The sequence below is a fragment of the Hyperoodon ampullatus genome, assembly GCF_949752795.1.
Source record: "Hyperoodon ampullatus genome assembly, chromosome: 10".
In the NCBI taxonomy this organism is placed as follows: Eukaryota; Metazoa; Chordata; class Mammalia; order Artiodactyla; family Ziphiidae; genus Hyperoodon; species Hyperoodon ampullatus.
Window position 1 is genome coordinate 70,554,563 of NC_136923.1, and position 14,279 is coordinate 70,568,841.

At 38.0% G+C, this 14,279-nt stretch overlaps 1 protein-coding gene across 1 annotated transcript in view; it reads left to right on the top strand.

Moving 5' to 3' along the window:
* Window positions 1-14,279, top strand: part of DNAH8 (dynein axonemal heavy chain 8) — a gene marked incomplete at both ends in the record, with an annotated part of 333,524 nt that overhangs the window by 127,050 nt on the left and 192,195 nt on the right. Inside the window, 5 exons of the mRNA XM_079713152.1 lie at window positions 387-550; window positions 1,688-1,790; window positions 2,811-2,915; window positions 3,289-3,450; window positions 14,009-14,233. Coding sequence (XP_079569278.1) covers window positions 387-550; window positions 1,688-1,790; window positions 2,811-2,915; window positions 3,289-3,450; window positions 14,009-14,233 — 759 coding nt within the window. The remainder of the gene's footprint in view (window positions 1-386; window positions 551-1,687; window positions 1,791-2,810; window positions 2,916-3,288; window positions 3,451-14,008; window positions 14,234-14,279) is intronic.

Genomic DNA, 14,279 nt, shown 5'->3' on the forward strand with positions numbered 1-14,279 from the left:
CTATTAAGCTTTAATTATTCCAAAATACTGAGATCAAGTTATTTTCATGCTTCTTCAGTTTGCTCATCAAACCAAAACACCTGGGGTACTGAAAGACTAGATTTGAGATTTAAGTTGATAGCTCTGCAAATTAATCATGTGGCACTTTGAAAAATATATTAAATGTAAGGAAAAAAATCAGCAATAAATCTCATTGTGATAGAACAGCATTTCAATAAGCAGTTCTCTTGTTCCAGAGTTAATTCAGATGAAAAAAAAATTGCCCCTTTAAATTATGTAGCCTGAGACTAATAGGCTGGTTTGAGGAACTATAGGAGATGCCAAAGTGAAGACTTGGCTTCATTCAGTTATCCACATGCCAACTTTTACTTTACTTTTGTTTTTAGGAAGCAAAACGTTTTCAGAATATTGACAAGTCATGGATAAAGATAATGCAGCGAGCTCATGAGAATCCCAATGTGATTAGTTGCTGTGTTGGAGATGAAACTATGGGGCAGCTTTTACCTCATTTACATGAACAATTAGAAGTATGTCAGAAGTCACTTACAGGGTAAGAGTTTAATTTTTAAAGTACCTATCATTTTATATGTGATGGTGTTTTATCCCAAACAAGTTAATAGAATTGACTGCATTTTTGGTTTGGTAGTGATGGTTGAGGTGGTGTTAGGAATTTAACATTTCACATAAATTTAATTTCTCTGCCAAAAAAGACACCCTCAAGTTGAGGGTGGGTGAGTTACAGCATTGTATTAGTTTTGTAGGGCTGCTGTAACAAATTACCACAAACTGGGTGGCTTAAGACAACTGAAATATATTTTCTCACAGTTCTGGAGGCCAGAAGTCTGAAATCAAGTTAGCAGCACCTTCTGAGGGCTCTAGGGAGAATCTTTCCTTGCCTCTTCCAGCTTCTGGTGGCTCTTGGCTTGTGACTATATAACTCCAATCTCTGTCTCTGTCTTTATAGGTCCTTCTCCTCTTCTTCCTGTGTGTCTCGTATGAGGACACTTGTCAGTGGATTTAGGGCTCATCTGAATAATCCAAGATTATCTCTTCTCGAGATCCTTAACTTCGGTACATTTGCAAAGACCCTTTTTGCAAATGAGGCCACATTCACAGATTCCAGGGAATAGGACGTGGACATGTCTTTTTGGGGCTACCAGTCAACACACTACAGGCATGGAGTAGAGATGTGCACTCAGAGAACAATTAACCAGGCAAACTCACAGATAGTTTTCTTAAAAGGCAGTTCATTCTCAATTTCTATTTGAAATAGGGTAACGATATATCTTGGTTGGTCCAAATTTATGCCTCTGTCCTGGCTGAATGGCTATTTGTCTCCCCTCTCACTCAAAATATCTTGGTTTGGAGGTAAATTATGTGTTCACCCTGGGTTTAAGCCGCGAGGTTCACAGTACTTTAGAAAGGTTGCAGGACGGCTCTTGATGAGAAAGAAGATAGGATGGAGCAGGCTTGCTCTGGATCACTTTCTTATTTCCACTTGTTTTCCCAGGTGCCATCCATGGTGCAGTAGGACTTTCTTTCTAACCAAACATTTCAGAGGCAAATGGGAAATGACTGTAGGTGTTTGCTACTATCTTATTGATGTTAGTGATTGTGTCTTGGCTAAAAAAAACCCCAAAATTAATAATTCAGAAAAAAATATTTGGTAATGTGACTTTATTTAAAGGTATTTGGAGAAGAAGCGATTACTATTTCCAAGATTCTTCTTTGTATCTGATCCAGTTCTCCTGGAAATTCTTGGACAAGCCAGTGATTCCCATACCATACAAGTATGTAATCTAAATATCTGTTACCTAAATCCTTTTTTTCCACAGCCTATGTATTAAAAAATAAAAATGAAGTTAATGTCTTAAAAGTGCAGCCAGGAAAGAAGAGTATTAAAAATTATGTTGGTTATAAAACGTCTTATTTTCTTTGTATTCGGAGCCCATCAGCCTGAGGCAAGGGTCACTGATTATGCAACTCACCAGCTGGGTGACCTTGGCCAGCTTCTTAATTTTCCTGTGCCTCAGTTTCCTTGTGTGTAAAATCATGATATTAATCATTTCCACCTCATGGGATTGTCATAAGGATTACACGAGATAATTCATTGAAAAGTTTTGGACACACAGTATGTGCTCACTAAATGTAATTCATTGTTATGAGTATTTTAATCTAAATATTCTTAGATCAAATAGGGATTGTGGTTTGGATTTGTCCTTTTTTTGTCCCAAGTGCTTCTCAAATGCTTTTATTGCCATTTCCAAGGGCAATACTTCCAGGAGGAAGAGAAAAACTACAGAGAACTGGGTGTGAGAGGCACTGGAACACCCATCCCAGGGCCATTTCTGGTTTGGGAATCTGGGAAACAGCTAGTAATACCTTCCTTGTTGGTTTCCAGGGAGTTGTGGGGATGAGAAAGGAAAGGAGGGAAGTAGAAGCTGTGTAAGGCAGACATAGAGCCAAGAGAGAAGGACTGAGCTGTCCCTGGGAGGGAAGAGGGCAGGGACCATGTGGTTCAGTGTCCATCGGGAGGAAGATGTCAGTTACTAGTTGAATCTCCATAACGTAAGAGGTGCATTTGTAGGTCTTGGAGGAAACATTCTGTAGGGCTGGATTTTAAAAAGTGGGCTTCCAAGTCAGTCAAGGGTCAAAGAAGAGTCTTTTTTTTTTTTTTTTTTGGAGACAATGAAGTAAATTCTTAATCTCTTACAAATATAAAAAATAGTAAAGCTTTAAAAAACATCTCAGTGACTTTTGTGTTTAACCTCATGTATGATGTGTTTGCTCTGTCTTGTGCTTTCTTATAGCCACATCTCCCTGCAGTGTCTGACAACATAAATGAGGTGACCTTCCATGCAAAAGACTATGATCGTATCATGGCTGTCATATCAAGAGAAGGAGAAAAAATTATTGTAATTTAACTTGGTTAAAATTTTATTAGGATTTCTTTAAAAATTTAGATTTGAGGAGAATGCAATTCTCTTATGAAAGAAAGGGAGGGGAGTGGAGTCGGGTTTTAGTTCTGTAGCCCTGGCTTTGTAACAGACTAGTTTGGATAACTCATTTAACTTCTCTGAGGCTCATTTTATCATCTACACAATGAAAGTTTTAGACCAGATGATCTTTATAGTTCTTTCCACATATAGTATTAGTTGATTTTACTCATGTTTTAAATATTTTGTGTGAAATATTTTGTTTGCTTTGCCTGAGGTACTTTGATTTATGACATTTGTAAAAATACCAAATTATTATCAATTTGTAATATATTTGTAATATATCTTTCAGTTGGATAATCCTGTTATGGCCAAAGGTCCCGTGGAGATTTGGCTTCTGGACCTGCTAAAAATGCAGATGTCGTCCTTACATAATATAATTAGATCTGCATTCTATCAAATCAGTGATTCAGGATTTCAGCTCTTACCTTTCCTCAATCACTTTCCAGCACAGGTGAGAATACATGACATTTAAATTGCGAAATAAGGGGGAAAGATATTCAGGAGGCAGTTAGCCTGATGATGTGGAGGCTGTTCTAGCTTAGAACTAGTTAGAGAGGCCACCCACCCTCAGCCCCCAACCACCTGCCTGACCACTTGCTTGTCCACCTACACCATTCTAGGCCTACCCATCCCACCCCCGAGAAGAGGATTTGCCACTGTTCTTCCATCATTGAGGATATACACTGAGACTAAAGCACTAACGAGAAATTTCATCTTATGTATAAACGACACCTATCTATGTATAAAAACCGTCTATCTATATCTATTCATACATAAATATAGACACAGATATAGATATGGATATGGACATATATAAAAGGAAGGAGCATATCTTTTTCTGAAATGAAATCCACCTTGCCTTTTGTTTATTTTGCCTTCAAATAATTAAAAATTGGCATAATTTGTTAAGTACAACTAAGTTTTTAAAAAATATTTAATTAAATTAATTTATTTATTTGGCCGTGTCGGGTCTAAGTTGCGGCATGTGGGATCTTCATTGCGGCATGTGGGATTTTTCATTGTGGCGCGCTGGCTTCTCTCTACTTGTGGCGCACAGGCTCCAGAGTGTGTGGGCTCAGTCGTTGTGGTGCACGGGCTTAGTTGCCCCGTGGCATGTGGGATCTTAGCTCCCCGACCAGGGATCAAACCTGTGTCCCCTGCTTTGGAAGGCAGATTCTTAACCAGTGGACCACCAGGGAAGCCCCACGTTAAATGTGACTAAGTTTTTAAAGAGAGAAGACCTTGAAGAGGCTGGAGCAGGTGTTCTCTTGAACAACTCTCCTGCCCTTTGGCTCTTAGAAGTGCATTGTCAGGTGCCAGGTATTATTAAAACGGGACACAGAAAATGAAGAGCTAACAGTTCCATTACATTTTCAGCCAAGATAAATGAAAAGTGATGATTTGTGATCTGGGTCAGAGATAGTGTGGGATAGAAGGCAAGAGCTATCCAAGGAAAATATAGGCAGGTTTTGCTTTCCCAGCTGCTCCTCCCAACCTGAACTCCAAATCCTGTGTTACTGCACACACAGTGGAGGCAGCTGAAATGATATGAAATTATTCAAATGACAGAAGTACAGACCTAAAATCAACCTCCACTGGAGAGAATATTTTAATATTGTTTTTGTATTGTATAATATCCTTGGTAAACTTTAATATTCTTATTAGCATTTGCGATAAAGCTTTATAAAATACTTTATTTGATAAGCTGAGAAAAATAGCTCCTTAGACTAAATCAACATACTTGCCCTCTCTCAGGAAAGCTTGATCACCCTTTGTACTCTGAAGGAGATATAGGATTAAAGTTGGAAAAGTTGAAAAGCAAATTTAAAGTAGCAGTGAAGTTGAACAGAATATAGTAGGAAAGTTGACTAACTTTTAGGACTTTATTTAATGTGTGTATATATACATATATATACACACACACACACACACACAAAGATTTTTAGATAAAAATCTTAACATTGTAGTGGACAAATTTCAGTTTTCTGGAAAAATTGCTTTAAAGAGTAATGAATATATAAATATATTCTTTCTATGTTCATTCAATATATAGTCATTCAATATATATATTACTCTTTAAATTGCATTTTCATTTATTTATTTTTAAAATAAATTTATTTATTTATTTATTTACTTGTTTATTTTTGGCTGTGTTGGGTCTTCGTTGCTGCATGCGGGCTTTCTCTAGTTGCAGCGAGCCGGGGCTATTCTTCATTGCTGTGCGTGGGCTTCGCATTGTGGTGGCTTCTTTTGTTGCGGAGCACAGGCTCTAGGCACACGGGCTTCAGTAGCTTTGGCACACGGGCTCAGTAGTTGTGGCACATGAACTTCGTTGCTTCGTGGCATGTGGAATCTTCCTGGACCAGGGATCAAACCTGTGTCCTGTGCATTGGCAGGCGGATTCTTAACCACTGTGCCACCAGGAAAGTCCCTAAATTACATTTTAAAAAGCAGGTTTCCCAAATAAATTTGCCTATTACAATGTTAATTTTTTATCTAAAATTGTTTAAAATTTCACCTCTGTTTTCTTCTCAAACACGTTTTTAAGATTATGAACACAATGGATCCTTGTTGCAAAAATTGGGGAAAACTTGAAGAATATGAAAGTGAAAATAAAAATTTCCCATTTTTCTGCCACTTGGAAATGATGACTTAATATTTTCATGTGGTCCCTTTCAGTATTTTTTAATATGCTCACTATAAGCATCAAATAATATTGATGAGAATGAGCATTCTTATTTTGTTTTTTATTGTAATGAAACATCCTCCAGTTTTCCCTGTGAAGTCTGCTGCCTTCTTAAACCTAGTGAAAAATATAATTTAAGCTTTTCTTGGTGACTTAGGACAGCCATTTTATTTTTTTCATCATTATTAGATTATAATTGCTATACAATGTTGTGTTAGTTTATGCTGTACAACAAAGTGAATCAGTTATATGTATACGTATACCTGCATACCCCCTCCTTCTTGGGCCTCCCTCCCACCCTCCCCATCCCACCCCTCTAGGTCGTCACAAAGCACCGAGCTGATCTCCCTGTGCTATACAGCAGCTTCCCACTAGCTATCTATTTTACACATGGTAATGTATATATGTCAGTGTTACTTTCTCAGTTCGTCCCACCCTCCCCTTCCTCCTCTGTGTCCACAAGTCTGTTCTCTACGTCTGCGTCTCTATTTCTGCCCTGCCACTAGGTTCATCAGTACCATTTTTCTAGATTCCATATATATGTGTTAATATATAGTATTTGGTTTTTCTTTCTGACTTACTTCACTCTGCATGACGGACTCTAGGTCCATCCATATCACTAACAATGACTCAATTTCGTTCCTTTTTATGGCTGATATTCCACTGTATATATGTACCACATCATCTTTATCCATTCATCTGTTGATGGACATTTAGGTTGCCTCCATGTCCTGGCTATTGTAAATAGTGCTGCACTGAACATTGTGGTACATGACTCTTTTTGAATTATGGTTTTCTCAGGGTATATGCCCAGTAGTGGGATGGCTGGGTCATATGGCAGTTGTATTTTTAGTTTTGTAAGCAACCTCCATACTGTTCTCCATAGTGGCTGTATCAATTTACATTCCCACCAACAGTGCAGGAGGGTTCCCTTTTCTCCACACCCTCTCCAGCATTTACTGTTTGTAGATTTTTTGATGATGGCCATTCTGACTGATGTGAGGTGATACCTTATTGTGGTTTTGATTTGCATTTCTCTAATGATTAGTGATGTTGAGCATCTTTTCAAGTGCTTGTTGGCCATCTGTATGTCTTCTTTGGAGAAATGTCTATTTAGGTCTTCTGCCCATTTTTGGATTGAGTTGTTTGTTTTTTTTTGATATTAAGCTGCATGAGCTGCTTGTATATTTTGGAGATTAATCCTCTGTCAGTTGCTTCATTTGCAAATATTTTCTCCCATTCTGAAGGTTGTCTTTTCATCTAGTTTATGGTTTCCCTTGCTGTGCAAAAGCTTTTAAGTTTCATTAGGTCCCATTTATTTATTTTTGTTTTTATTTCCATTTCTTTAGGAGATGGGCCAAAAAGGATCTTGCTGTGATTTATGTCAAGGAGTGTTCCACCTCTGTTTTCCTCTAAGAGTTTTATAGAGTCTGTCCTTAGATTTAGGTCTTTAAATCCATTTTGAGTTTATTTTTGTGTATCGTGTTAGGAAGTGTTCTAATTTCATTCTTTTACATGTAGCTGTCCAGTTTTCCCAGCACCACTATTGAAGAGGCTGTCTCTTCTCCATTGTATATTCTTGCCTCCTTTGTCAAAGATAAGGTGACCATAGGTGCATGGGTTTATCTCTGGGCTTTCTATCCTGTTCCATTGATATGTATTTCTGTTTTTCTGCCTGTACCATACTGTCTTGATTACTGTAGCTTTGTGGTATAGTCTGAAGTCAGGGAGCCTGATTCCTCCAGCTCCGTTTTTCTTTCTCAAGATTGCTTTGGCTATTCGGGGTCTTTTGTGTTTCCATACATATTGTAAAATTTTTTGTTCTAGGTTTGTGATAAATACCATTGGTGATTTGATAGGGATTGCACTGAATTTGTAGACTGCTTTGGGTAGTATAGTCATTTCCACAATGTTGATTCTTCCAACCCAAGAACATGGTATATCTCTCCATCTATTTATATCATCTTTGATTCATCAGTGTCTTATAGCTTTCTGCATACAGGTCTTTTGTCTCCTTAGGGAGGTTTATTCCTAGGTATTTTATTCTTTTTGTTGCAATGGTAAATGGGATTGTTTCCTTAATTTCTCTTTCTGAAATTTCATTGTTAGTGTACAGGAATGCAAGAGATTTCTGTATATTAATTTTGTATCCTACAACTTTACTAAATTTGTTGATTAGCTCTAGTAGTTTTCTGGTGGCACCTTTAGGATTTTCTATGTATAGTATCATGTCATCTGCAAACAGTGCCAATTTTACTTCTTCTTTTGACATTTGGATTCCTTTTATATCTTTTTCTTCTCTGATTGCCGTGGCTACGACTTCCAAAACTATGTTGAAAAGTAGTGGTGAGAGTGGGCAACCTTGTCTTGTTCCTGATCTTAGAGGAAATGGTTTCAGTTTTTCACCGCTGAGAATGTTGTTTGCTGTCAGTTTGTCATATATGCCCTTTGTTATGTTGAGGTAGGTTGCTTCTATGCCCACTTTCTGGAAAGTTTTTATCATAAATGGGTGTTGAATTTTGTCGGAAACTTTTTCTGCATCTATTGAGATGATTCTATGGTTTTTATCTGTCAGTTTGTTAATATGGTGTATCACATTGATTGATTTGCATATATTGAAGAATCCTTGCATTCCTGGGATAAACCCCACTTGATCCTGATGTATGATCCTTTTAATGTGTTGTTGGATTCTGTTTGCTAGTATTTTGCTGAGGATTTTTGCATTTATGTTCAACAGTGATATTGGTCTGTAATTTTATTTTTTTGTGTTATCTTTGTCTGGTTTTGGTATTAGGGTGATGGTGGCCTAGTTGAATGAGTTTGGGAGTGTTCCTTCCTCTGCTATATTTTGGAAGAGTTTGAGAAGGATAGGTGTTAGCTCTTCTCTAAATGTTTGATAGAATTCGCCTGTGAAGCCATCTGGTCCTGGGCTTTTGTTTGTTGGAAGATATTTAATCACAGTTTCAACTTCAATGCTTGTGATTGGTCTGTTCATAGTTTCTGTCTCTTCTTGGTTCAGGCTTGGAAGATTGTACTTTCCTAAGAATTTGTCCATTTCTTCCAGGTTGTCCATTTTATTGGCATATAATTGCTTGTAGTAATCTCTCATGATCCTTTGTATTTCTGCAGTGTCAGTTGTTACTTCTCCTTGTTCATTTCTAATTCTGTTGATTTCAGTCTTCTCCCTTTTTTTCTTGATGAGTCTGACTAATGGTTTATCAGTTTTGTTTATCTTCTCAAAGAACCAGCTTTTAGTTTTATTGATTTTTGCTATTGTTTCCTTCATTTCTTTTTCATTTATTTCTGATCTGATTTTTATGATTTCTTTCCTTCTACTAATTTTGGTTTTTTTTTCTTCTTTCTCTGATTGCTTTAGGTGTAAGGTTAGGTTGTTTATTTGAGATTTTTCTTGTTTCTTGACGTAGGATTGTATTGCTATAAACTTCCCTCTTAGAACTGCTTTTCTACATCCCATAGGTTTTGGGTGGTCATGTTTTCATTGTCGTTTGCTTTTAAGTATTCTTTGATTTCCTCAGTGATCTCTTGGTTGTTTAGTAGCATATTTTTAGCCTCCATGTTTTTTTTTCTTTTACAGTTTTTTTCCTGTATTTGATCTCTAGTCTCATAGTGTTGTGGTCAGAAAAGATACTTGATACGATTTCAATTTTCTTAAATTTACCGAGCCTTGATTTGTGACCCAAGATGTGATCTATCCTGGAGAATGTTCCATGAGCAGTTGAGAAGAAAGTGTATTCTGGTTTTGGATGGAATGTCCTATAAGTATCAGTTAAGTCCATCTGGTCTAATGTGTCATTTAGGCTTGTGTTTCCTTATTAATTTTCTGTCTGGATGATCTGTCCATTGGTGTAAGTGAGGCATTAAAGTCTCACTCTATTATTGTGTTAGTGTTGATTTCCCCTTTTGTGGCTGTTAGCCTTTGCCTTATGTATTGAGGTGCTCCTATGTTGGGTTCATTAATATTTACAATTGTTATATCTTGCTCTTGGATTGATCCCTTGATCATTATGTAGTGTCCTTCCTTGTCTCTTGTAATAGTCTTTATTTTAAAGTCTATTTTGTCTGATATGAGTATTGCTTACTCCAGCTTTCTTTTGATTTCCCTTTGCATGGAATATCTTTTTCCATCCCCTCACTTTCCGTCTGTATGTGTCTCTAGGTCTGAAGTGAGTCTCTTGTAGACAGCATATATATGGGTCTTGTTTTTGTATCCATTCAGCCAGTCTGTGTCCTTTGGTTGGGGCATTTAATCCATTTACAGTTTTTAAAAAAATATTTATTTATTTATTTATTTATTTATTTATTTATTTATTTATTTTTGGCCACATTGGGTCTCATTGTGGTGCGCGGGCTTCTCATTGCACTGGCTTCTCTTGTTTGGAGCATGGGCTTCAGGCACACGGGCTTCAGTAGTTGTTGCATGTGGGCTCAGTAGTTGTGGCTCGCAGGCTCTAGACCGCAAGCCCAGTTGTTTTGGCACATGGGCTTAGTTGCTCTGTGGCATGTGGGATCTTCCCAGACCAGGGATTAAACCTGTGTCCCCTCCATTGGCAGGTGGATTCTTAACCACTGCACCACCAGGGAAGTCCCTAAACCATTTACATTTAAGGTGATTATTGATATGTATGTTCCTATAACCATTTTCTTAATTGTTTTGGATTTGTTTTTGTAGGTCTTTTCCTTATCTTCTGTTTCGTGCCTAGAGGAGTTGTTTAGCATTTGTTATAAAGCTGGTTTGGTGGTGCTGAATTCTCTTAACTTTTGCTTGTCTGTAAATCTTTTGATTTCTCTGTTGGATCTGAATGAGATCCTTGCTGGGTAGAGTAATCTTGGTTGTAGGTTTTTCCCTTTCATCGCTTTAAATATGTCCTGCCACTCCCTCTGGCTTGCAGTTTCTGCTGAAAGATCAGCTGTAAACCTTATGGGGATTAACTTGTATGTTTGTTGTTTTTCCCTTGCTGCTTTTAATATGTTTTCTTTTTGTTTACATTTTGATAGTTTGATTAATATGTGTCTTGGCATGTTTCTCCTTGGATTTATCCTGTATGGGGCTCTCTCGACTTCCTGGACTTGACTGACCATTTCTTTTCCCATGTTATGGAAGTTTTCAACTGTAATCTCTTCAAATATTTTCTCAGTCTCTTTCTTTTTCTCTTCTTCTTTTGGGAGCCCTATAATTCAAATATTGGTGTGCTTAATGTCCCAGAGGTCTCTGAGACTGTCCTCATTTCTTTTCATTCTTTTTTCTTTATTCTACTCTGCTGCAGTTATTTCTACCATTCTATCTTCCGGCTCCCTTATCCCTTCTTCTGCCTCTGTTGTTCTGTTATTGATTACTTTAGTGTATTTTTCATTTCACCATTGATTGTCTGTTCTTTAGTTCTTTTAGGTCCCTGTTAAACATTTCTTGTATCTTCTTGATCCATGCCTTCATTCTCTTTCCAAGATTTTGGATCATCTTTACTATCATTACTCTGAATTGTTTTTCAGGTAGTTTGCCTATTTCCTCTTCATTTTTTTTTTTTTGGTCTTGTGGGTTTTTATCTTGCTCCTTTGTCTGCAAGATAATTTTCTGTCTTCTCATTTCTAATTTACTGTGTTTGAGGTCTTCTTTCCCTAGGCTGCAGGATCGTAGTTCCTCTTGCTTCTGTTCTCTGCCCCTGATGCTGAGGTTGGTCCAGTAGCTTTTGTAGGCTTCCTGATGGGAGGGACTGGTGCCTGTGTTCTGGTGGGTGGAGCTGAGTCTTTTCCCTCTGATGGGCAGGGCCATGTCAGGTGGTGTGTTTTGGGGTGTCTGTGAACTTAGTGTGACTTTAGGTAGCTTGTCTGCTGCTGGGTGGGTTTGTGTCCCTGTCTTGTTTGTTGTTTGGTCTGAGGTGTCCAGCACTGGGAGCTGAAGGCAGTTGAATGGAGTCTTGTATTCAGATAGAGGCCTCCTAGAGAGCTCTCACTGCTTAACATTCCCTGGGACTGGGAATTCTCTGGTGGTCCAGCGTCCTGGACTCAGCGCTCCCTCCCCAGAGGCTCAGGCCGACTTCCAGTCAGGGAACTAAGACCCTGCAAGTTTCTCATTATGGCAATAAAGGGGATTAAAAAAAAAAAGATAAAAAAGACAAATGAAACCCCAGACAAATGGTAAAAGCAAAATCAAACAAACAGAAACAGGGAAACACACACATACAAAAGAAACAAAAACAGAACAAAATAAAACAAAAAGGAAGAGAACAACCAGACAAACAAAAGAACCTGAAAACGAAATCAAACAATTAAAACCAAAACTAACAGAAACAAAAAGCCCAAAAACAAAACCAGAGCAGAGTGCCAACTGAAGAATAAAGCAAAGAAACAAAAACTGACAGAAATGATTAAAAAAGAAAAAAGGGGAAAAACACAGAAGAAAAGCAAAGCAAAGTAGAAATAGAAATATAAAAAAATAAAAAGTACATTAAAGAAAAAGAAGGGAAAAGAGCACAGAACAACTGAAAACCAAAGTAAAAAATAGAAATATATAAAAAAATTAATAAAAGATATGTTAAAAAACAAGAAAATCCCAAAAGACTAATAACAACAAAACAAGAACAACAACCAAAAAAAGAACAAACAACAGAATAAATCAAAGCATAATAAAAATAAGAGCAATAATAATGTTATCTCAGCTGTCAGTGTCCTTGCTCCCGCTGTGAGCCACAGCCCACCTCCACCTCCCCAAGAGGCCCTCCACTGCCTCTGGACTGTTCTCTGGACCTGTTGTCTGCCCTATGGGGACCACTCAGGCTCTGATCTGGCCCAGTTCCTGCGTGTGCTGCCCCCAAAGTCCACAGCTGCCAGCACTAGACTGTTTTCATATGTGGGAACTCTCATTGTCTACTCAAATATTCCATGGGCGCAGGTTCTACCTAGCTGATTGTGGGGATTTAATCTGCAGCTTGTGCTGCTAATGGGAAGATTTTCGATCCTCTTCCTTGGTCGCCCCACCCCTGGGGTTCAGCTTTGGTTTTATCCCACCTCTGTGTGTGGGCCATCCACAGGAGTCTGCTCCTGGGGCTGCCCTGAAGCACTTGGGTCTGCCCCAGTGAGGACAGTGTGCAGAGGTGGTACAACTGCTTGGGTTGGGGGAGCCCCAGCGGTACCAAATGCACAGGGAAGCCAGCGGCCACGGGTGCAAGAGATATCAGGATAGTTATCATTTTAAAGATCAGTTTTTAGAATGTACCTCTATGTAGTGATTTTGCAGGGTCTGCAAGTCTGTTTTGTCTTTAAATCAAGAAAGCCTTACACTACTGTTTCTGTATTGTTTCTCTTTGCTTTGTGCAAAGAGAATCTGCTTGCTCTTGGGAGCTTCCTGACAGCAGCTATTTCCTCTACATCCCATTACTCCTCTCAGCCAGGTGCTTCATGTATCTTTACCTGCAGACCCCAGGATTGGCCACTACTCTAGCAGGAAAATTATTGAAGTTCCAAAGGAAGCAGGGATAAGGAAAGGGTTTTATTCCTGCTTTACCTACATCGAATGCCGTGCCTGCAGTACCTACATTCCCTCACACACTTTCCTTCCCCTACCAGATGTGGAATTCCTTCTTGGTCCAAATGATCTTGGATCTGTTGCTTGACTCTGGGGATGAACAAAAGCTTCCAAAGGGACAATTGTTGCAGTGAGGGGGTGAGGGTAGAGCATGTTCTGACCACTTTTATTTCCTTTTCTGCAGCAGAAATTGTAGGTAAGGTGACAGTCCACTCACAGTTTCCTTATGCCTTCATCAGGAGACAAAGGACAAGCTTTTCCCCTTCTCACTTTCTGTCTCTATCTCTCGTAGATAAATATATAGACAGAGAAGTAGATACAGATATGGATATTAGAGAGAGTGTGAAATTAAGAAAAGAGATAGGCAGCATATCCTTTTTAGAAGATGCAAAGAAACCTTTGCAAAACGCTGCTGAAGAAAAATACACAGTAGTCTATTAATTCCATTTCTTTTCTTGAGAAAGAAAAATCACTATATGAAGGCATATGGGTCTCAGGCCCTCTGTAGAAAAATTTCCCAAGCATCTTCCATTAATGCACATATAATTCCATAAATCATAGCAATTGTTCAAATTATTATTTATCTATCAACATTGAAATAATTAAATAATCAATAGTTTGAACTTTAAATGTTTTTATACTTTGGGAGTAGAGAAATTCATGTCCCTTTTTTAGTTTAAAATCAGTAAGACTGTTCACCTTTATGTGACTAAGTGACCACTAAATTTTATTGCAGATGTGCTTTAAATATTTGGTAAATTTATTTGTCTTCTGGATTTGTAGGTTGGGCTTCTGGGACTTCAGATGTTGTGGACACATGATTCAGAAGAGGCTTTAAATAATGCAAAAGATGACAGGAAAATCATGCAAGTGACCAATCAGAAATTTTTGGATATTCTAAATACTCTAATTGGTCAGACAACACATGACCTAAGCAAGTTTGATAGAGTAAAATTTGAAACTCTAATTACCATCCATGTGCATCAGAGAGATATTTTTGATGACTTGGTAAAGTATCATTTTTTTTCTTAATTTAAAATAATTTAGTATACTA